Source organism: Macaca fascicularis, chromosome 17 (assembly GCF_037993035.2).
Source record: "Macaca fascicularis isolate 582-1 chromosome 17, T2T-MFA8v1.1".
NCBI classification, from domain to species: Eukaryota; Metazoa; Chordata; class Mammalia; order Primates; family Cercopithecidae; genus Macaca; species Macaca fascicularis.
The window spans coordinates 4,976,155-4,999,738 of record NC_088391.1 but is presented as its reverse complement, the minus strand read 5'-3'; the positions used below and the strand labels follow the sequence as shown (position 1 = coordinate 4,999,738).

At 37.5% G+C, this 23,584-nt stretch overlaps 1 protein-coding gene across 1 annotated transcript in view; it reads right to left on the bottom strand.

Moving 5' to 3' along the window:
- The window catches only part of RNF17 (ring finger protein 17), a 113,020-nt gene that overhangs the window by 85,337 nt on the left and 4,099 nt on the right, over nt 1-23,584 (bottom strand). The window contains exons 3-7 of the mRNA XM_005585492.4: nt 16,748-16,839; nt 12,985-13,096; nt 11,637-11,717; nt 9,453-9,553; nt 175-346 (exon numbers count right to left, since the gene is read on the bottom strand). Coding sequence (XP_005585549.3) covers nt 175-346; nt 9,453-9,553; nt 11,637-11,717; nt 12,985-13,096; nt 16,748-16,839 — 558 coding nt within the window. The remainder of the gene's footprint in view (nt 1-174; nt 347-9,452; nt 9,554-11,636; nt 11,718-12,984; nt 13,097-16,747; nt 16,840-23,584) is intronic.

The following is a 23,584-nucleotide window of genomic DNA, read 5'->3' as shown; positions in this document are numbered from 1 at the left end:
ACATTATCTTATTATAACTTAGATTATCCTAACCTATATTGTCATCAATTTAGAATTCTAAACAATAATATAGGTTAGGATAATCTGAAAAACAAATTCTTGTCTTAAATATATTCCAAAGCATGTAAAATAAGCTACCACAGACATAACTCACATTGTAAACTATTAAATTACCTGCTTCAGGTCACAGTACGTTCTCAGAGAAGGTGATAATTGTAATGCTCTTGCTATGTTCATAGCTGCATTCAAATTATTTTTTTTCTCTTCAATGTAGCTTTTAGCCTTTATTAAATTTGATAGATAATCATCAGTAGTTCTTGCAAATTCTTCACACAAGTTCTTTTTCCTTCATTTAAGATTCCAGAGTTATTTTGCAGTATTTCATAAATATTTACAGAAAAGCAGATCTATAGTATCTTGAAGAGTAAGTTCAGTAGTTGATGAATTTTACATAATACGGTTAAATGAGGCACACAGTAACTGAACTCTATCTGAAAGGGTACTTCTACTTGTTGATAAAATTAACATATAACATGGTAAGTGAGGTATTAAATCGAACTGAAATGTATTACAGCTAAAATGTATTACAGCTAATTAGAGAAAAGCAAATTTTGTAGAAGGCAGGAGATCATAAGTAGAGACATACAATAGACCATCTAAGGCCAGGAGGAGAATCTGAGCTCAGACTCTTTAGGACATTAAGACATATAAAAGCAGTTGTACATACAGGGGAATTGAAAAAGCCACGCCACACTGAGGCCCAGGCAAGATGCATGCTCAGAAAACATCTGAGAAGATCTTAAGCCTGACCTCAGGCTGATCTCAAGGCTCAGGGCACACACAACCACTCAGTGAAGGACTGTTACATTAAGAGCCAGCTGCAAAGACTGGGGAAGGTGGCTATTTTCTCAAATGCCCAGTTTCAACAAAAATACCACAAGGCACACAAAGGAACAGAAAAACATGCTCATTCAAAGGAAGAAAACAGAATAGTAAAAACAGTTCTCAAAGCAGCGCAGGCACTGGACTCAATAGACAGGCTTAAAACAACTGTCTTCAATATGCCTGAAGAGCTAAAGGAAAACATAGATAAAGAACTACAGGGCCGGGCGTGGTGGCTCAAGCCTGTAATCCCAGCACTTTGGGAGGCCGAGACGGGAAGATCACGAGGTCAGGAGATCGAGACTATCCTGGCTAACACGGTGAAACCCCATCTCTACTAAAAAAAATACAAAAAACTAGCAGGGCGAGGTAGCAGGCGCCTGTAGTCCCAGCTACTCGGGAGGCTGAGGCAGGAGAATGGCGTAAACCCAGGAGGCGGAGCTTGCAGTGAGCTGAGATTGCGCCACTGCACTCCAGCCTGGGGGACAGAGCAAGACTCCGTCTCACAAAAAAACAAAACAAAACAAAACTACAGAATAATCAGAAAAATGATCTAGGGGACAAAATGATAATATCAACATAGAGAAATTATATAAAATAGCCAAACAGAAATTCTACAGATTGTATTGAAAACCCTGCAGTAATTGTAACTTTAAAAATCCACCAAAGGTTCTACTGCAGATTTGGACAGGCAGAAGGAAAGCATGAGCCAACTTGAATATAGGACAATTAAGATAATGAAGCCTGAAAAAAATAAAAACAACAATGAAGAGAAGTGAACAAAGTCTAAGGTACTTGTGGGTCACTATCAAGCAGACTAATGTATATATTATAGGAATCACATTAAAAGAGACAGAAATTATTTGAAGAAATAATGGCAAAAAACCTTCCAAAATTTGATGAGACATGAATCTATAAATCTATAAGCTCAAGGAACACCAACTGCTGAAGGACAAAGAGAATCCTGCAAGCAGCAAGAACAATGCAATTTGTCCAGTACAAGGGATCCTCAATAAGATTATCAGCCAACTTCTCAGCAGAAACCTTGGAGGTCCAAAGGCAATGTATATTAAAAGCACCAAAAGAAAAAAAGCTGTCAAAGTATTCTTCAAAAGTGAAGGAGAAATTAAAACATCCCCAGATAAACGAAAGCTGAAGGAGTTCATTACCAGTAGACTTTCCCTATAAGAAATACTAATGAAAGTCCTTCATGTTAATGTGAAAGAAGGCTACACAGTAACTCAAAGCCCATACAATGATAAAAACATCTCTGGTAAAGGTAAATACATGGGCAAACATAAAAACCAATATTAGTGTAATTTTTATTTATAATTCTACTTTTTATTTTCTATAGAATTTAAAGGACAAATATGCAAAATATCAATCTATCTTAATGGGTATACAATATAGAGGAATGTAATCTGTGACATCGAAAAAATAAAGGGGAGCAGATACGTAAAGCAGTAGAGGTTTTACATGCAACTAAAGTTAAGCTGTCTACTCAAAACAGATTGTTATAACTTCAGGATGTCATATGTAATCCTGATGGGTAACCACAGAAACTATTTACAGAATATGCACAAAAAGAATTGAGAAGGGAATCAAAATTTGTGACTACAAAAGAAAAAATTAAGTAAACACAAAGAAAGGCAGCAATGAAGGAAATAAGCAACAACAAATAAAGCCATAAAACATACAGAAAACAAACCAAATGGCAAAAATCCTTCCTTATCAGTATTTTAAGTATAAATAAATTAAACTCCAATCCAAAGGCACAAATCTGAAGAATGGATAAAAAATATGACCCAACTATATGCAGTCACAAAAATTTCACTTTAGGTCTAAAGACAGAGAGAGGTTGAAAATGAAAGGATGGAAAAAGACAATACATGTCGATAATTTAAAAAGCTGGGGTGGCTCTACTAATTTTAGGCAAAACAGACTTTAATGTAACAATTTTAAGCATATATGTACCAACACTAGAACCCCAAAACATATAAAGCAAATACCTGCAGAATTAAAGGGAAAAACAGACATGTCTACAATAATCATTAGAGACTCCAATATCCCCCTTTCAATAATGGATAAAACAACCAGTGCAGAATCAATAAAGCAATAAATTACTTGGGCAACACTATAGACTGATGGGACCCAACAGACATATTTAGAACACTATACCCAACAACATGAGGATAAACATTTTCCTCCAGTGTGCATGTAACATTTTGAGACAGAACATATGTTAGACCATGCTGACTAATGTTTAATGTTCATTAACATTTATTATAAGTCTTAATAAACTTAAAGACTGAAATCCTTCAAGGTATCTTTTCTGACTACAATGGAATGACCTAGAAACACCAGAAAAAAAAACCCAGAAGATTAATGAACATGTAAAAATTAAACAATATACTCCTAAATCCCAACAGGTCAAAGAATAAATCACAAGGGAAATTAGGAAATTATCTGGGACAAATGCAGCAAGAACACAAAATTTATGGGATGCGATGAAAGCAATGCTGAGGGAAATTTATAGCTGTAAATACTCACATTTAAAAAGGAGCTTGCAAATGAACAACCTAACTATATACCATAAATAACTAGAAAAAGACCAAACTAAACTCAAAGCAGAAGGAAGGAAATAAAGATGAGAGAGGAGATAAATACACAAAAGAGAAAAACGAAAGCCAAAGTTTGTCTTCAAGATTAGAATTAACAAACGTATAGTCACACTAAGAAAAGAGAATCAGGGGAGGGGTGAGGGGGGAGGGATAGCATTAGGAGATATACCTAATGTAAATGATGAGTTAATGGGTGCACACACCAATATGGCACATGTATACATATGTAACAAACCTGCATGTTGTGCACATGAACCCTAGAACTTAAAGTATAACAATAATAAAAAAAGAAAAAGAAAAGAGAATCAGGTCATGTGTGATGGCTCACACCTGTAATCCCAGCACTTTGGGAAGCCGAGGCAGACGGATGACAAGGTCAGGAGATCGAGACCATCCTGGCTAACACAGTGAAACCCCGTCTCTACTAAAAATACCAAAAAAAAAAAAAAAATAGCTGGGCACGGCGGCAGGTGCCTGTAGTCCCAGTTACTCAGGAGGCTAAGGCAGGAGAATCACCTGAACCCGGGAGACAGAGGTTCCAGTGAGCCGAGATCATGCCACTGCACTCCAGCCTGGGTGACAGAGCGAGACTCCACCTCAAAAAAAAAAGAAAGAAAAGAAAAAACAAATTACTATAATCAGAAATAAATTGGGTACATTACTATCAATTTTACAGAAATAAAGAAGATTAAAAGACTATTATGAACAACTGTACATAAACTATATAACCTAGGTGAAATGGACAAATTCCCAGAAACACATAACCTATCACAACTGACTCATAAAAGTATTAAAAAATCTGTACAGACTTAAGACTAACGAGATAGAATCAGTAATCAAAAAACCTCCCAACAAAATTTAGCCTTGGACCAGATAGCTTTACTGGTAAATTGTACCAAACATGTAATAATCAACACCAATCCTCCTCAAACTCTTCCAAAATACTTGAAGAGGCACGAATGTGAGGCCAAAACTACCAATGCCAAAATCACACAAAGACACCAAAGAAAACTGTAGACCAGTATCATTTATAACTATTGATAGAAAGTCCTCAGATGAACTAACAAACCAAATTCAACAGTATAGTAAGAGAATTATACACCATGACCGAGGGGGATTTATTCCTGGAAAGCAAGAATAGTTCAACATACAAACATCAACATGTGATTGATGTAACACACCACATTAACAGAAAAAAAGCAAAAAACGCAAGTAGTTGTTTCAATTGATGCAGAAAAAGGACCTGACATAATTCAACACATTTTCATGATAAAACCACTTAAACTAGAAGACAACTACCTCACCATAATAAAGACCCTATATGGAAAAATCCATAGAGAACATGATACTCAATGGTGAAGACTGAAAGCTTTTCTTGTAACATTAGGAACAAGACATACCTGCTTTTGCTACTTCTGTGCAACACAGTAATCAAAGTTCTAGCCAAAGCAATTAGACAAGAAAAAGAAATAAGGCATTCAAATTGGAAAGGAAGAAGTAAAATCATCTTTTGGTAGGAAATAAAATATTTTATTTGCAGATGACATGATCTTACATGTAGAAAACCCTAAAGATGCCATAAAATAATAGTAAAGCTAATAAATGCATTCAACAAAAAAGGATACAAAAATCAACATATAAAAATAAGGTGTGTTTCTACACAGTAATAATGAATAATCCCAAAATAAAATTAAGGAAACAATCCCTTTTACAATAGCATCAAAAGAAATAAAATAAGAATAAACAAAGGAAGCGAAAGACTTGTATATGAAATTACTGAAAGAAATTAAAGACATGAATAAACGAGAAGACATCCTATGGGCATAGATTGGAAAACTTATTATTGTTAATATTTCAATACTACACAAAGTGATCTACAACTCAATGCAATCCCTAACAAAATCTCAATGACATTTTTTTATGAAAATTGAAAGTCCATCCTGAAAGTCACATGAAATCTTAAGAGACCCTGAGAGACAATCTTGAAAAGAAACAAAGTTGTAGGACTCACACATTCTGATTTTAAAACTTACTACAAAACAACAGTAATCAAAACAGCATGGTACTAGCATCAGGAAAGACATACAGAACAACAGAATAAAACAAAAATCCCAGAAATAATCCTTCACATATACGGTGAGCTCATTTTGGACAAGGGTGCCAAGAACATTCAGTGGGGGAAAGGACAATCTTTTCAACAAATAGTGCCTGGAAAACAGGATATCCAATTCAAAAGGATGAAGCTGGATCCTTACCTTATACCATAAACAAAAATTAACTAAAAAGATGGATCAAAGACCTAAATGTAAGAACTATAAAACTCTTAAAAGAAAACAGGCCGGGCACGGTGGCTCATGCCTATAATCCCAGCACTTTGGGAGCCCAAGGCAGGCGGATCACAAGGTCAGGAGATCGAGACCATCCTGGCTAACACAGCGAAACCCCATCTCTACTAAAAATACAAAAAATTAGCCGGGTGTGGTGGCGGGCACCTGTAGTCCCAGCTACGAAAGAGGCTGAGGCAGGAGAATGGCGTAAACCCGAGAGGCGGAGCTTGCAGTGAGTCGAGATCACACCACCACACTGCAGCCTGGGCAGCACAGCAAGACTCCGTCTCAAAAAAAATAAATAAATAAAATAAATAAATAAATAAATAAAAAAGAAAACATAGGGAAAAGGCGTCGTGATGTTAGATTTGGCAATCATATCTTGAATTATGACACCAAAAGCACAAGCAACAAAATAAACAATAAACTGGACTTCATAAAATTAAAAATTTTTGTGGATCAAAGGACATTATCAAGAGAGTGAAAAGACAACCTACAAATGGGAGAAAATAATTTTAAGTCATATAGACAAAAATTTAATATCCAAAATATACAAAGAATTGCTACAACCCAATAGCAACAAAGTAAATGATTCAATTCAGAAATGAACAAAAAACTTGACTACTTCATCAAAGACACATAAATGGCTGATAAGCACATAAATGATGCACATTATCAGTCATTAGGAAAATACAGACCACACCATAATGATATTCCATTTCACACTCATTAGAATGGCTACCATAAAAAAAAGAACAACAAAAAATAAGTGTTGGTAAGGGTGTACAGAAATGAGAACTGTAGTATATTGCTGGTGGGAAAGTAAAATGGTATATACAACCATTGTGGAAATCAGTTTGGCAGTTCCTTAAAAAGTTAAACACAGGCCAGGCACAGTGGTTGACGCCTATAATCCCAGTGCTTTGGAAGGCCGAGGTGGGAAGATGGCTTGAGCCCAAGAGTTTGAGACCAGTCCTGGCAACATAGCAAGACCTCACATCACTACAAAACAAAAATTAGACGGGTGTGGTGGTATACGCCTATAGTCCCAGGTACTCTGGAGTCTAAGGTGGGAGGATCTCTTGAGCCTGGGAGTCTGAGGTTGCGCCACCGTACTCCAGCCTGGGTGACAGAGTTAGAGTTTGTATTTAAAAAAAAAAAAAAAAAAAAGGGGCCGGGTATAGTGGCTCATGCCTGTAATCCCAGCATTTTGGGAGGCCAAGGCAGGTGCATCACAAGGTCAGGAAATCGAGACTATCCTGGCTAACATGGTGAAATCTCATCTGTACTGAAAATACAAAAAATTAGTCAGCGTGGTGGCACACGCCTGTAGTCCCAGCTACTCGGGAGGCTGAAGCAGAAGAATCCCTTGAACCTGGGAGGCGGAGGTTGCAGTGAGCCGAGATCATGTCACTGCACTCCAGTCTGGGTGACAGAGTGCGACTCCGTCTCAAAAAAAAAAAAAAAAAAAGTTAAACAGAATTATCACATACCACTAAACTGACTAAACTGTATGCTTAAGAACACTTAAAAGGAAAAAAATATAATTACCTTTCCAAGAAAAAAAAATAGTTAAAAGGTAATTTGCGTAATGTGTATTTGACTACTGTAACAAAATAAACTCACGCACATGACCTATTACTTGAATGTTATAACTAAAGACCAAATGTGAGATTGCACCAACATGGAGAATAGAGTATCAACAAATTCATTCATAGATTGAGCCTATGTTCTAGGCATCCTTAGGAATTTTTTTTTTTTTTTTGAGACAGAGTTTTGTTCTTGTCACCCAGGCTGGAGCGCAGTGGTGCAATCACGGCTCACTGCAACCTCCTCCTCCCGAGTTCAAGCAATTCTACTGCCTCAGCCTCCCGAGTAGCTAGGATTACAGGTGCCCGCCACCACACCGGGCTAATTTTTTGTACTTTTAGTAGAGACAGGGTTTTGCCATGCTGGGCAGGGGCTGGTCTTGAACTCCTGACCTCAGGTGAACTGCTAGCCTCAACCTCCCAAAAGTGCTGGGATTACAGGTGTAAGCCACCATGCCTGGCTAGGAAATTTTTTTTAAAACCACTGATTTAAGAGTCAAATGGACAAATAGCATTACTAAATATATTACCTTGAGCATGTTACAATTTTTTTTATCTTATTTATTTATTTATTTTTGAGACAGAGTCTCGCTCTGTCACCCAGGCTGGAGTGCAGTGGCGCAATCTCAGCTCACTGCAAGCTCCACCTCCCAGGTTCACGCCGTTCTCCTGCCTCAGCCTCCCAAGTAGCTGGGACTACAGGCGCCCGCCACCACGCCCAGCTAATTTTTTGTATTTTTAGTAGACACGAGGTTTCACTGTGTTAGCCGGGATGGTCTCGATCTCCTGACCTTGTGATCCGCCCGCCTCGCCCTCCCAAAGTCCTGGAATTACAGGCGTGAGCCACTGCACCTGGCCTAGCATGTTACAATTTTTAAGAGCTTGTTTCTTGAAATGCATAATGGAGGGAATATCTACTGTACCTCCGTCATGTGAGCAAAGATAATATATGTCAAATGGCTTTCTAAATAGGTGATGAATATATAATAGTTTAAGGTATTTAGCAATGCCTATTAGGGTTCTGCTCTGTTGCAAAAAAGCACATGACTAAATGACAGAACTATGTATAAAAAATTATGTATTTTCCCAAGTATACAGAATTCCACAACATAATTCAGGTTATGAAAATCTTTTTCTGTGCTAACTGCTTTAAGTCAGAAGCTTATTTACTTTTTTGAGGTGGGGGTCTTGCTTTGTCATTCAGGCTGGAGTGTATTGCAGGATCCCCACTCACTGCAGCCTTGATCTCTTGGGCTCAAGCAATCCTCCCACCTCAGCTTCCCACGTAGCTGGGACTACAGTAATGTGCACAATGCCCGGCTGATTTTTTCTTTTTTTGTACAGATAGAGTCTTACTGTGTTGCCCAGACTGGTCTCAAACTCCTGAGCTCAAGGATCCTCCCATCTCAGCCTCTCAAAGTAGCTTAGACAGGATGATCACTGTGTAATCCTACATGTGTAAGCCACCACACCTGGCCCAAGCTTCTTTTCTTTAACAGTTAACAGCTTCAGCTGGGCACGGCGCTGTACACCTGTAATCTCAGCACTTCAGGAGGCTGAGGCAGGATGACCTCTTGAGGCCAGGAGTTTGGGACCAGCCTGGACAATGTAGTGAGAGCCTTGTCTCGGAAAACAAAAAACAACAACAACAAAACCACAAAAGTAGCTGGATGTGGTGGTGTGGGCCTGTAGTTCCAACTACTTTGAAGGCTGAGGTGGGAGGTTCACTTCAGCCCAGGAGTTTGAGGTTACCGTGAGCTATTATCACACCATTGCACCCCAGCCTCGGCAACAGAGCAAGATCATCTCAAACAAACAACCATTAGCTTCAGCACCAGAAGGTAAATAGCCAAAGTTTTTAAAAGCTTACACATTATTTTTCATTTTGAAGTTGTAAAGATCAGTCTGTAAGGACTACCAACTTCCAAACTTGTTTAAAAGTTACCCATTACTTCATTCTAAACAAAGGAATACAATGACAAGTTAGTGTTAGAAACTTCAGTTTCAGTGAGTCTAGATTCTTAAGTTACTACCTGGAATCAAAAAAAGCCAAAAGCTGGTCAAACTGTTTCTCCACAACTTCTGTAACTCTCTCTCTCTCCTCTATCGTTTGCTTCTGCATGTGTTCAAGCGCCTGGAAAAAAAACAAGACGAAGACTTACTTTTGGAATTATTTTGTAGAACTCACAGAATTTTGAAAGTAAAAGGTACTTTTTAGACTCTTCAAAACAACATGAGGTAATTAGATAATAATATAAATAGAGTAAGTCACAGGGTTCAACTTTAAATTTTACTATTTGTAAGTAAGATCATATCCTTTTGTTTGTTTTACTGAGACAGGGTCTCACTTGGTTACCCAGGTTGGAGTGCAGTAGGCTGAGCATAGCTCACTGTAACCTTGAACTCCTGGGCTCAAGGGATCCTCCTGCCTTGGCCTTCTGAGTAGCAATGACTACAGGCACACAGCTCCGTGTCCAACTAATTTTTTTTTGGCAGGGCGGAGGAACAAGGTCTCATTATGTTGCCCAGGCTGGTTGTGAACTCCTGGCTTCAAGTGATCCTCCTGTCTTGGCCTCCCAAAGCACTGGGATTACAGGTGTGAGCCACCCCACCTGGCCTTGCTGACATTTTTTACTGATAATACAGCAACAAGACCCAAAAAAAATCCACTGATGAGTGTCCTAAGTTTTTTTCTTATTCCTTTTTATCATTACAGGAAACAAGTCATTTTAAGTAGCTGAATTTCTCTTTGATAGGACTCCCTGGATTAAAAAAAACCTTAGAAACCATACTTGAATTAAAATGTTAAGTATTACACAATCTTAGTATTTTTTGAAGTTTTAAGTACTGTTGTTTACATCCATGACCTCCTCTTTCCTTCTGATTCTTCCAATTTAGAATGGGAATGTGGAATGTCTATCTTATTCCTGTTTCACCAATGTATTTTAGAAGCAAGTAAGTTCTTGTCTCATTTCACAGGCTCATAGTTGGAGAGGAATTTCGCCCTAGGAAGAATTGGATATCATGTCTTCACCCATACGTGACTTAGAAGGTGAGATTTCAATTTTTATTAATTTTTAATTTTTTTTTTTTTTCTGAGACAGAGTTTTACTCCATCAACCAGGCTGAAATGTGATGGCATGATCTTGGCTCACAGCAACCTCCGTCTCCCAGCTTCAAGCAATTCTCGTGCCTCACCCTCCCCAGTACCTGGAACTACAGGTGTGTGCCACCACGCTTAGCTAATTTTTGAATTTGTAATAGAGATGGGGTTTAGCCATGTTGACCAGACTGGTTTTGAACTCCTGCCTTGGCTTCCAAAGTGCTGGGATCACAGGCGTGACCAAGTGAGCCAGCCCAGGTGAGATTTTTATACTTACAATTGATGCTAGAATGGGTTAAACTTTTGGGGATGTCAGGATGGGGTGAATGTATCTTGCATTGAGAAGGACATGAATACTGAGGGCTAGAGAATACTCTGTTTTCAGTTGGATTGTGTCCCCACTCTCCCAAATTCAGATACTGAAGTCCTAACCTCCAGTTAATTTACCACTGATTTGCTCTTCTCCACTATATCTGGTACTAATTATTGCTTATCACAGGTGACATTATTTTTCCCCTTTTCTCTCAATGTTGTTTTTTTCTCTCACAACTCTTCTATCTTAATACTTTTATCGTATATCTCATTCCTCTTGAGAAACGACTTTTGATAGTGACTCTTAGCCAATCGAAAATGTCTTGTCCTTCTATGCAAAAAAGCAGCCACAACATAATCAGCTATGACCTTTTGAACTCCTTAATTGTAAATTTTGTTGCTAGGTGCTGAAGAACTTGTTTTGTGTCACCAAATGAGAGAGTCTCTTTTGGAAGGTGGAGTAGGAAGAGAGAAAGAGACTTTCTCACAAAAGGGGGATATAGCCAAACAACGAGCAAATGTTGAAAAGATAATCTGCAATGCTTCTGAGACAAAATTCAGCTCACAGCAAGTAGAAGTCATAGTTCCTTATTAAAGCTTGAATTTTATTAAGTTCCTAGCACAACAATGCTGCAAGACCAATTTTGGCAGGCCATGGGAAAAGTTTTCCATTCTTTTTTAAATTATCATGCTTAATAACTCAGTGCTAAGCTCTAACCTCAGTGGTAACATATCCAAATGTACACACTTAAAGAGGACGTGCTTCACTTCATGATAGAATTTAATCCTGCAAAGTGCTTACTTTTCCAGCAATGCTTAATTGTTCAAAATTATGATGTGCTGTAGTCAACGCTTCATCAATTTCTTCTGCAGTGTTAGTGTCCTAAGAAGGGAGGGGAATCATATACAAATATAAAACTAAAAAACAGATGCCTATATATATATATATATATATATATTACAGTTGCAAAAAACTCAGGCTACCATTTTGGTTACAAAAGCAACATAGACTCACTACAGAAAAGTGAAAACAAGCAACAAAAATGATATTCAATCCTGCTAACCTGGAGATAAAAACCATTCATATTTTAGAGCTTTAGTTAGACCATTCCAGATTTTTTTCCTAAAGATTTTTTTTAATGGGATAATGCCTTGTAATCATCTTTTTAACTTAAAACTACCTTGAACAATTTATCATAGCAATACATGTATACATATAAAAATTATAGTTAAGGAAAAAATATTATAATTTGACTCCATTAAGATTTATACTTGAAAGAAAAGTTAGCAAGATTAAAGTGCTTTCTCCCCTTCCCCAGCCCATTAATGATTATTATTATTTTTTTTTTTTTTGAGACAGAGTCTCACTGTCGCACAGGCTGGAGTGCAGTGGTGCTATCTCGACTTATTGCAACTTCTGCCTCCCAGGTTCAAGCGATTCTCATGCCTCAGCCTTGCAAGTAACTGGAATTACAGGTGTGTGCCACCACATCACCACATCCAGCTAATTTTTGTACTTTTAGTTGAGATGGGGTTTCGCCATGTCGGCCAGGTTGGTCTTGAATTCCTGGCCTCAAGTGATCTGCCTGTCTTGGTCTCCCAAAGTGCTGGGATTACAGGCATGAGCCTCTGCGCTTGGCCTCCATTAATGATCTCAACACAAAAACTTAATACTTCACTCAACATCATTTTGGAGTTTGTTCTATTTCTAATCTTAATACATTAAAGTTATTAGGAGTAGATAAAAGGTAAAATTCAATCTTCGGCAATAACATTAACAACAACAAATGTAATTAGGCCTTTTGGTTGCCACTAAAATAAGTGAAAAATCACATTTAAAATTTAAAAACTTGTGCTCTATATGTTTCACAGAACCTGGATTCAATAACTAGTTTCAAAGAGAAGAAGCTACACACAGTAAATATCAAGAACATTGAAACAGAGTCAGTCAAAGGTAGAAATGGCTGCCTTGGAAGAAAAGAGAACTGTCTAAGCATGGAACAAAAGAGATTCAAGTAGGAGGGTGGGTTTACTTCTGTTACCTATAAACTTCCAAAAGAATCTATAATTATAGGAGAAGAAAGTTGAGCTACTAGAGACAAAGTCAAATGTTTGCCTTCATCATACTTCATGACCAACATTTTTCATACCAACATTACAGATGATGAGTTCAAAACAGTCCTGTGTGTGGAGGCTGAACGTTCTAAACCAGTAGTTAGCTGATCAGCAGTCTTCTTAAAGTCCTGAGAACAATTCTTTATCCTGAAAAGTATCAAGTATATTATTTCATTTTTTGAGACAGGATCTTTCTCTGTCACCCTGGCTGGAGGGCAGTGGCACCATCATGGCTCATGGCAGCCTCGACTTTCCAGGCTCCAGCGATCATTCCACCTCAGCCTCCCAAGTAGCTGGGATCACAGGCATGTGCCACCACACTCAGCTAACTTCTATATTTTTTGTAGAGATGAGATTTCAAAATGTTGCCCAGGCTGGTCTCAAAATCCTAAGCTCAAGCGATCCAACCGCTTTGGCCTCCCAAAGTGCTGGGATTACAGGCGTGAGCCACTGTGCCTGGCCCAAGTACATTATTTTAAATACCAACTTAATGTAATGGTTTTAATCTTATATTCAATTTTTACCATGAAAAATAACTCGTATGATTTATAAGAACATGTCTAGTGAATTAATTCCAAAAATAATGGCTTAAAGTATATATTGCATTTCAATTTCTTAATTACTGGTCCTTTCATGGTATTTTTTGGTACAAACGTTGATAATCACTGAAATGTGATAAGCTTATCAATTAAAGTAAGTGTTTATACGTTCAAATGCCAGCTATTAAAAAGAAGGTACTTAACAAGTCTGTAGAATTAAAAAAAGGTAATGAATTTAACTAAGCAAGTTAATCGCAAAGAAAAAGTTTGGTGCATTCTCTAGTCTGTAGAAGCCAGAGTTTTATTTATTAATTTATCTATTTTAGAGATGGGGTTTCACTGTATTGGCCAGGCTGGTCTCGAACTCCTGGACTCAAGTGATCCTCCCACCTCAGCCTCTCAGAGTGCTGCAATTAAAGGCCTGAGCCATCATGTCCAGCTATTTTTATCTTTACATCACCATATTGGCTAGCACACAGTAACTAGTGTTTGCCGAGTTAATCATCAGCTTATAGCTTATGGAAGAAACTATGATGTTTAAATGTTATTCTTACAGAGAAAAAATACTATGCCATATAATTTTTAAACATTCTATTCTCTGAAAAGTGAATATTCATGTTCTTAAAAACATGAGTGCATTAGCCCTAAGGATTCCATTATTGAATTTCTGTTTCAAAATACTAAAAACAAATCAGTAAAGAAATGAGTAAAGGATTACTATAATTCAAAAATATACAACCATTTAAAACCAAACTGTATCTTAGAGAACAGCAGTTTCTAAAATAGGTATAATTGACATAAATTTAATTTTTTAAATGGTTATTTGGAACAAATTTGGGTACTTTCTGGTTAAGATGGATTCATATACCTCTGAAAGTAAAATTTCACTTTGCAACTCTAACAGACATTATACATATCTAGATAAGAGTACAACCTGGTTTGACTCGCATCATGTGTCAGAAAATTTCACACAGAAGTGCAGATCTCGGGTTTGTCTTGAGAAAAAAAAGATGTGGCAACATTGGGTTGGTCTTAACACATAATAATAATTGGCTACAGCTGAGTAGGAACTGCCTCCTTTGGAGGGGGTGAGCCCTTGTCATCTACCGCAATCCTCACCACTCATTGTTTAAACTCAGTCGACCTCACCCAATAAAAGTTATCTGCTTAATTCGTGTAGGTGTTCAAATTTGGGAACCCTAAATTTGATAAAATGGCTACTCCATGGGGACTCATATGATGAGCCAGAACGATTCTACAAAATTTATTCTAATAACTCTACACAGATTTCATGGAGGAAGTGACCAGTGGTATAGGAGTTGGGAGCAGTACCGGTATTCAATAAACCTAGGTTTACATTCTGGTTCTGTGAATGACCAGCTGTCAGACTTTAGCTAAGTGGTTTTACCACCCAAGAAAATGGCTACAACAATTCTTTTGTTTTTTTCTAAGTACTCATTTAAGTCTGGAAAGAGAAGCTACAGTGGTAATGGGAAGTGCCAGGGATTCTAGACTGAATAATTTTGAACTTTAATTGAATACTTAATGAACAACTATAGTGTTAAGGAAGAGTCTGACAAGGAGCTACACAAAAGAACATGAGAATTAAATAAGGCAGCAGAAATGAAGATAGGTTATGGATACAGGAGATACTATGGAAGTCAGAATCTGCAGGAAGTAAAACGAATGCAATAGAAGGAACTGGGCTAATCTATAAATACTTGGTGCCACTAACAAAATTGGAAAGTTCCACATGAGATTCTTCCTTGAAAGAATCCTATTTTTTATTTCTTGCATTGTCTACTTACCACATTAAATATGCTTTAAAAAGTTAAGTTATATACAAATTACCATCGGAGTACAGTTCCAGGAAATTGATCTGAAGATCCTTTAACACTTAAAAAGCTGCAAAAATCAAACATGTACTGTAATAAACATTACATGTTTACTCTGTGTCCCAAACCAGAGATATAAAGAGGAATAAAATGTGGTCCATTCTTTTAAAGGGGCTTACAGACTAGCAGGGAAAGACATACAGAAGCATTAATAATTAGGTGAAATAATCAGTAACATAGGTACTCATCTCTAGCTGGGTGTATTTTTAAAAAATTACTAATTCAAAAAGAGAATCTATTAATGCATACATATGTAAAGGTTTATACAAGAATGGGAAAATGAATGAAAGAACCCCAAAGGTATTATTTTTCCTTCTATAAATCACTTCTCAAACCAACCCTTCACAAAGTCTTCCATTGTACTATACTTGCACTACTTTCAAGAATCAAGACAAGCTGGGTGCAGTGGCTCACGGCTGTAATCCCAGCACTTTGAGAGGCTGAGGCAGAAGGATCCCTTAAAGCCAGGAGTTTGAGACCAGGTTGGGCAACACAATGAGACTCCACATCTACAAAAAAAATTTAAAAACTGGCTGTGCATGGTGGTGCATGCCTGCAGTCCTAGATACTCCAGAGGCTGAGGTGAGAGGCTAGCCTGAGCCCAGGAGTCTGAGGCTGCAGTGAGCCATGATCAAAACCACTGCACTCCAGCCTAGGTGACAAAGTGAGACCCTGTCTCTAAAAAAACTTAGAATTCTAAAAAAAATTTTTTTTTTTTTTTTTTTTTGAGACAGAGTCTTGCTCTGTCGCCCAGGCTGGGGTGCAGTGGCCGGATCTCAGCTCACTGCAAGCTCCGCCTCCCGGGTTTAGACCATTCTCCTGCCTCAGCCTCCCGAGTAGCTGGGACTACAGGCGCCCGCCACCTCGCCCGGCTAGTTTTTTGTATTTTTTTTAGTAGAGACGGGGTTTCACCGTGTTAGCCAGGATGGTCTCGATCTCCTGACCTCGTGATCCGCCCGTCTCGGCCTCCCAAAGTGCTGGGATTACAGGCTTGAGCCACCGCGCCCGGCCGAATTCTAAAAATTTTTAAAAAGAATCAAGAGAGAACTAAGTTACTTTTTTTTTTCTCTATAACTTCCTTTCATCCAGCACAAGTAACTTTAGCCAGTATACTCTCAGCCTTTCTTGATGTGGTAATCATTAACATTCTTTCTTTCTTTAAATAAGGACAAACAAATGCTTCTTCTTTAAAGAGCTGGAGTCTCCATTCCACTGACAGCTAAGATGAAGTATGAACTTAAAGAGCATTCCATAAACAGTAGGTTAGAAATGCAGATTTAAGAATGACATTTTATCAATAATTCCAAAACTATTTCAGTAACACATTTACTTTAAATACTCAAATAAGTACACATGGAACATACGTCTTAGGCTGCCGTTTTTCCATTACGGAGTCTTCTTTAACATATCCAGCCATTGCATAGCAGCCTTGTCTAGTATTTACAGCTGTAGCAACCTTAGGACAAAATAAGGGTTTAAAAAAAACAAAGAAAGTCATCCAATAAATTCTGTTTATCCAGAACCTAAATAACTATTTAAGTGTGCTGTTCATAAAGTTAATGATAACTTTAAGATCCTGAAATCCCCCGTAAATTAAGGAGAAAACTGTGCTTTTATGAGGTTTTGACCCATTTTAATTTTTGGAAGCAATCAGGAATTAGTTAACTAAGCTTGGTCAATTAATTATTAATAATCAATTATTAATTTTTAGTTAATTGACCAAAACACTTCATTCTACCATAACTCTAAAGCAAATACTAGCTATACTTTCAATTTTACTTTAAAAATTTTAGGCCAGGCATGAGGGCTCACGCCTGTAATCCTGGGACTTTGGGAGGCTGAGGCGCGTGGATCACCGGAGATCAGGAGTTCAACACCAGCCTGGCCAACATGGCAAAACCCCCTCTCCACAAAAAATACAAAAATTAACCAGGCATGGTGGCGGGTGCCTGTAATCCCAGCTACTCGGGAGACTGAGGCAGGAGAATCACTTGAACCTGGAGGGGCAGGGTGTGGAGGTTGCAGTGAGCTAAGATTGCACCACTGCACCCCAGCCTGGGTGAAAGAGCTAGACCCTACTTCAAAAAAAAGGAATAAAAATTAGTAATATATGTTCAAAACTCTAAAATATTTAATTTAAAACTTTTTTTTTTTTTTTTTTTGGAGACGGAGTCTCGCTCTGTCACCCAGGCTGGAGTGCAGTGGCATGATCTCGGCTCACTGCAAGCTCCGCCTCCCAGGTTCATGCCATTCTCCTGCCTCAGCCTCCCGAGTAGCTGGGACTACAGGCACCCGCCACTATGCCCGGCTAATTTTTTTGTATTTTTAGTAGAGACGGGGTTTCACCGTGTTAGCCAGGATAGCCTTGATCTCCTGACTTCGTGATTCGCCCGTCTCAGCCTCCCAAAGTGCTGGGATTACAGGCTTGAGCGCCCGGCCAATTTAAAACTTTTTTAATCATGTGGTTCAATAGAATTCCTAAAGTCCCCTGTGGCCCACAGACACTAGATGAAGAAAAATCCCTGCTCGAGAGAGTGTTCAAGTAAAATGCAGTTAGAAATGGAAGAAAATTGGATAGTTCATGGTTGACTTTTTTCTGAGAACAGTTTTGTTATGTTCATTTATTTGAGGTCCTGTGGTCTCTGATTTTTTTCCACATATTTTAAAAGCCACTCAAGATCATGAACTGATACCTGAAAGAAAAATGAAGTAGGCAGAAGGAAATGCAACATCATTCTTTGGGTGTCTAAGTCCTATATACTGGGCAAACTATCTCATTGAAACCTCACAATATAATACAAGAAAGAAAGGAAAGGAAATTAAGTAAAGCTGAAGTATGTCCTTTATCTTCACTCAATAAATTAAAGGATAAGCCACGATGTTAAACTATCTTTTTCTTTCTTTAAAATTTTAGATTCAGGGGGTACGTGTACAGGTTTGTGGCAAGGGTGTAGGGCATGATGCTAAGGTCTGGGCTTCTGTTGATCCCATGACCCAAACAGTGAGCACAGAACCCAACAGAAAGTTTTTCTGCCCTTGCCTCCCTCTCTCTAGCAGTCCCCAGTGTCTATTGTTTCCATGTTTATGTCCATGTATGGCCAATGTTTAGCTCCCACTTGTAAGTGAAAATGTGGTACTTGATTTTCTGTTTCTGCATTAATTTGCTTAGGATAATGGCCTTCAGCTGCATTCATGTTGCTGTAAACGACATTATTTCATTCTTTTTAATGGCTGCATAGTATTCTGTGGTGTATATGTACAACATTTTCTTTATTCAACCCACCAACGATGGGACACGTAGGCTGATTCCATGTATTTGCTATTGTGAACGATACTGTGATAACCATATGAGTACAGGTATCTTTTTGGTAGAATAATTTATTTTCCTTTGTGTATATACCCAATAATAGAATGGCTGAGTCAAATGATCATTCTATTAGTTCTTTGAGAAATCTCCAAACTGCTTTCCACAGGGGCTGATTTGCATTCCCATCAACAGTCTATAAGGATTCTCTTTTCTCCACAACCTTGACAACATCTGTTAGTTTTCGACTTTTTAATAATAGCCATTCTGCTGTGAGATGGTATCTCATTGTGGTTTTGATTTGCATTTCTCTGATAAGTGATGTGAGCATTTTTTCATATTTGTTGTCTGCATGTATGTCTTTTAAGAAGTGTCTGTTCATGTCCTTTAGCCCACTTTTTAATGGGGTTATCTGTTTCTTTTCCTGTTATTTAGGAAAATTTAACAAGAAAACTATAAGCTCTAAGTAAAGAAAACCTTAAAAAAAAAAATCGCACCTGGCTAGAGGTCATAAAACAAGAACAAAAAAAATGGAGAATCATACCAGGTTCCTGGAGACAAAGACTGAATCATCTAATATGAAATTAATACAATTCTAAAATACATATGGAAAAATATATTGTACAAAAACTGCAAAAACTTTAACATATAATTCAGCATAAATTTATTCCACCAATTAATAAGACTATTATAATACTACTGTAATAATTAAAACACTGGATGCTAGCACAATAAATCAGTAGAACAAAGCCTTGAAACAGACCCAACTCTCTATGAGAACTTAATATAGAATACAAGTGGGATTTCAATTAAATGGAAGAAGGATTACTCAATAAAAGGTATGACAAAATCAGCCAATCATTCTGAAGAATAAAGGTATACCCGCACCTTACATCACATAAAATATAAAATAATTAAACATATACCTCCCTCCCTTTTTTTTTTTCTTCAGATGGAGTTTCGCTCTTGTTGCCCAGGCTGGAGTGCAATAGTGTGATCTCGGCTCACTGCAACCTCCGCCTCCTGGGTTCAAGCGATTCTCCTGCCTCAGCCTCCCAAGTATCTGAGATTACAGGCATGCACGACCATGTCTGGCTAATTTGGTATTTTTAGTAGAGATGGGGTTTCTCCATGTTATTCAGGCTGTTCTCGACTCCTGACCTCATGTGATCCACCCACCTCAGCCTCCCGAAGTGCTGGGATTACAGGCATGAGCTTGGCCAACATACACTTTTTTAAAAAAACATAAGTATTGAAGATATATATGTAACTTTGAGTTAGGAAGGTCTGCCTAGTCAGAAAAAAAAAACCAAAACAAAACAAAAAAGAAAACCCACCTAGAATTCATGAAGCAGGGGTAAAAATGACTAGTTAAGAAACATTTCTGAATGGCTAAATGCAACAAAATCAAAAGTGAGAGGCTGGGAGAAAATCGTTACACAGGATGAAATGTTAATATTGCTATCACATAAAGTACTCTCACAACTTAGGAAAAAGACAGGCTGGATACAGTGGTTAATACCTGTAATCTCAGCACTTTGGGAGGCTGAAGCGGGACCAGCCGAGGCAACATAGCAAGGATCCACCTCTTCCAAAAAAAAAAAAATTATCTGGGTGCAGTGGTTACTCCCCCATAGTCCCAGCTACTACTGGGCTGGTTGAGGTCGGAGGACTGCTTCAGCTGGAGAGGTTAAGGTTGCAGTGAGCTGTGATCACATCACTGCACTCCAGTCTGGGCAACAGAGCAAGACCCTGTCTCCAGAAAAAGCAAACAACAAACAAGTCAGGAAAAAGACAATTCAAAAGGAAAAGATCCAAAGGATCTGAAAAGATCTGTTAAAGATCCACACAGAAAAGGCACTGATAAGTCAAACATACGAAAAGTTGCTCAACTTCATTGGTCATGAGGGAATTACAATTTACAACAAGGAAACAGCCATTTTTTCACATCAAATTGCCAAAACACTAAAACAAATATAACAAGCCCAAAATATGAATTTATTTTGGAGTTAGAAATTATAGAATCTACTGATGGAGATGAGGCTGAGGAATTGTACACAATTATAGTGAAAAATTTTTTAAACTAAATGTTTATCAATAAAGAGATTAGTTAAGAAAATTATAGTGCTTATTTTCATGAGAATAGATGAATGTTGCTAAAAGAAACAAAGTAGACTACCAATTGTTATAGTCTCCCATTTTTGTGAAATATACATCTTTGGTGGGGAAGAGGATGTTCTTTCAAGGTTTCAAGTATCATGTACTTAAAACCATCGACTTGTGGCCATGTATTATTAATTTGGTTACTTTTAACAAATCTCACTGAACTGAATGGTATTTTAAGTCCCTTTTCCCAAAAAAATTGGGGTTTAAAAACTTAATTTCTATATACCTCCTAGTTCATTACACTTTGGCTTAGCATTTCATAATAAGAGGTTAATGCTATCATCAGCAGATTTGATGCAGGACATTTCTTCCAGATAGTTTAGGGAAGTATTGAATACATTGATTTAAAAGATTTTAAGTAAAAACTGCAGAAAGACTCTTAACTTGTAACATATATAATAAAGGTTTTCTTTTGCCCCTACAGCTTGTCATTTAAATTTTATTTATGATGGTGTTTTGCCTGCTTTTGTTGCTTGTAAATGAAAAACTGTGGTCACATTTAACAAGCATTTATTCTACAGTTTCTGATTTATATTTGATATGCTTAGCAATGCTTTCCTATCCAAGATTACACAATTATCTGTATTTCTTTCTAGTTTATATTTCTAATTTTTATATTATTAATATTTCCAATCATGGGATTTTAGCATATGTTAATTATCTATTGATTGGATGATTTATCCTTTCTTCATGGCCCAATGTATTTTAGACTCAGGTCCAAAAGTTAATAAAATGCCAGTATGTCTAAAACAGCACCTAGGTATGATCCTACTCTTGAATAAAAATCTGTCATTTTGCTGTGCAAAATTATAAAAAGATTAACCATTAACATCAATCAATAGCAGAGAAGGGATGTTATCAAAAACCATTCAACTATCAAAAATAAAGACTGTCAAATAAAAGGACATTCGCCCAAACTCAGAAATAAGAACAAAAGGATACCTATTAATCTTGAATGGATTTTAGGCTTACGTTTGAAATAAACGGCATTACCTAGGCGTTCGAAGTTAAAGATGAATTATAAGTCTAACGTGAATACAGGAACCTAAATCTCACTTTTTTGGGGAAGCTACCTCATTCAAATGTAATAAACTACATTCCTCAAATATTCCATAAATTCAGACTTCACTAAATTTAAACTAGATTCTTCCATTCTCTGAATATCTTATTCCAAATAAATATTAGGTAATAATACAAATCTAAAGTTTAAAAAGAGTGGTAACAATTTCAGGAAGGTTTCTTGAATGACTTCTTTTAATAGGGCCCAGCTCACCAGTGTGTCTGAAGAATGCGAATATAGTCACTTGTCAATTACCTGGGCTAATAGTAGGTGGGTGAGGGGATGAGGGAATAAGAATGGAAGATGGGACAGGTCACTTATCTCTAAAAGTAAAAGGTTCTTAGAACAAAACTAGTCAATGATACAAAATAGATTTATCACAACTTTAAAATCAAAATTAGTATTTGTAAACACACTATTAACACTCCCACACATTATCCAAAATCCCAAAAATAATACAAGTATAATGATTTAAGAATATTAAATGTGAAATCATTTGCCAAGTCTTTTTTTTTTTTTTTAAATATTAGAACAGGACGGATATGGACACAGACAGTTCCAGCTGCCTCCTCCTTTCCTTTCCCTTCACTTATTCTTCACCCACAAGACTGAATCCATCAGGGATCTACCACCACAACCACAGGAGGGGGGTTCACTTCATCTTAACCACATAGCCAGCCATGTTTAAGGAGCCCCACGTCAAAAAAAAAGGGAAGAGGTTAAGAATTTCCCACAAAATAGGCAGCTTCTAATATGTAATTTTTGGTTACAATTTAAACTTTCATTAATTACAATATATGGTTTGGGTTTTTTTAAACCATATTTAAGCTGCAAGCCAGTTCATTCAAACCTAAACAATGAAGGGTTATTTTAGTAGTCTGGAAGCTTAGAGAGAACTTTTACATAATTCAGATTTGATTCTTAGCAATCCTAGGAGATAAGACAGAGCAGGTATTATATCCATCTCACAAATGAGGAAACCCAGCCTAGACTGACAGAATGAGAACTGCATTCTAGGTCTTGTGCCTCCATAGGGTCTGCCACACTTCCACAGAAAACAAATGATACAAAGCCTTATCATCTGATTTATCCAGTAAAACATTAAGAATTTACAGCTTGGCTGGGCGCGGTGGCTCATGCCTGTAATCCCAGCACTTTGGGAGGCCAAGGTGGGCTGATCACGAGGTCAAGAGATTCAGATTTGATTCTTAGCAATCCTAGGAGATAAGACAGAGCAGGTCAAGAGACCATCCTGGCTAATACGGTGAAACCCCCTCTCTACTAAAATACTAAAAATTAGCCAGGCGTGGTGGCACACACCTGTAGTCCCAGCTACTCGGGAGGCTGAGGCAGGAGAATCACTTGAACCTGGGAGGTGGAGGTTGCAGTGAGCCAAGACTGGGTCACTGCACTCCAGCCTGGAGGACAGTGAGACTCCAACTCAAAACAAAAAAAAAAAGAATTAACAGCTTGAGTCAACTTGGCAGGAACATACTATATAAACTGAACTACACTTACAAGTGTATTAAATGAATAGGATATCAAGTAAATTGTATTTTACATCCTTAATTTGATCTCATTCTTATGGACAGATTTCAGTCTTAATGGAATTGGTTTTTAGTGCTTCTGAAGTAAAAATTTTAGGCAGTAGTTTTGCTTCTCTACCTTGTT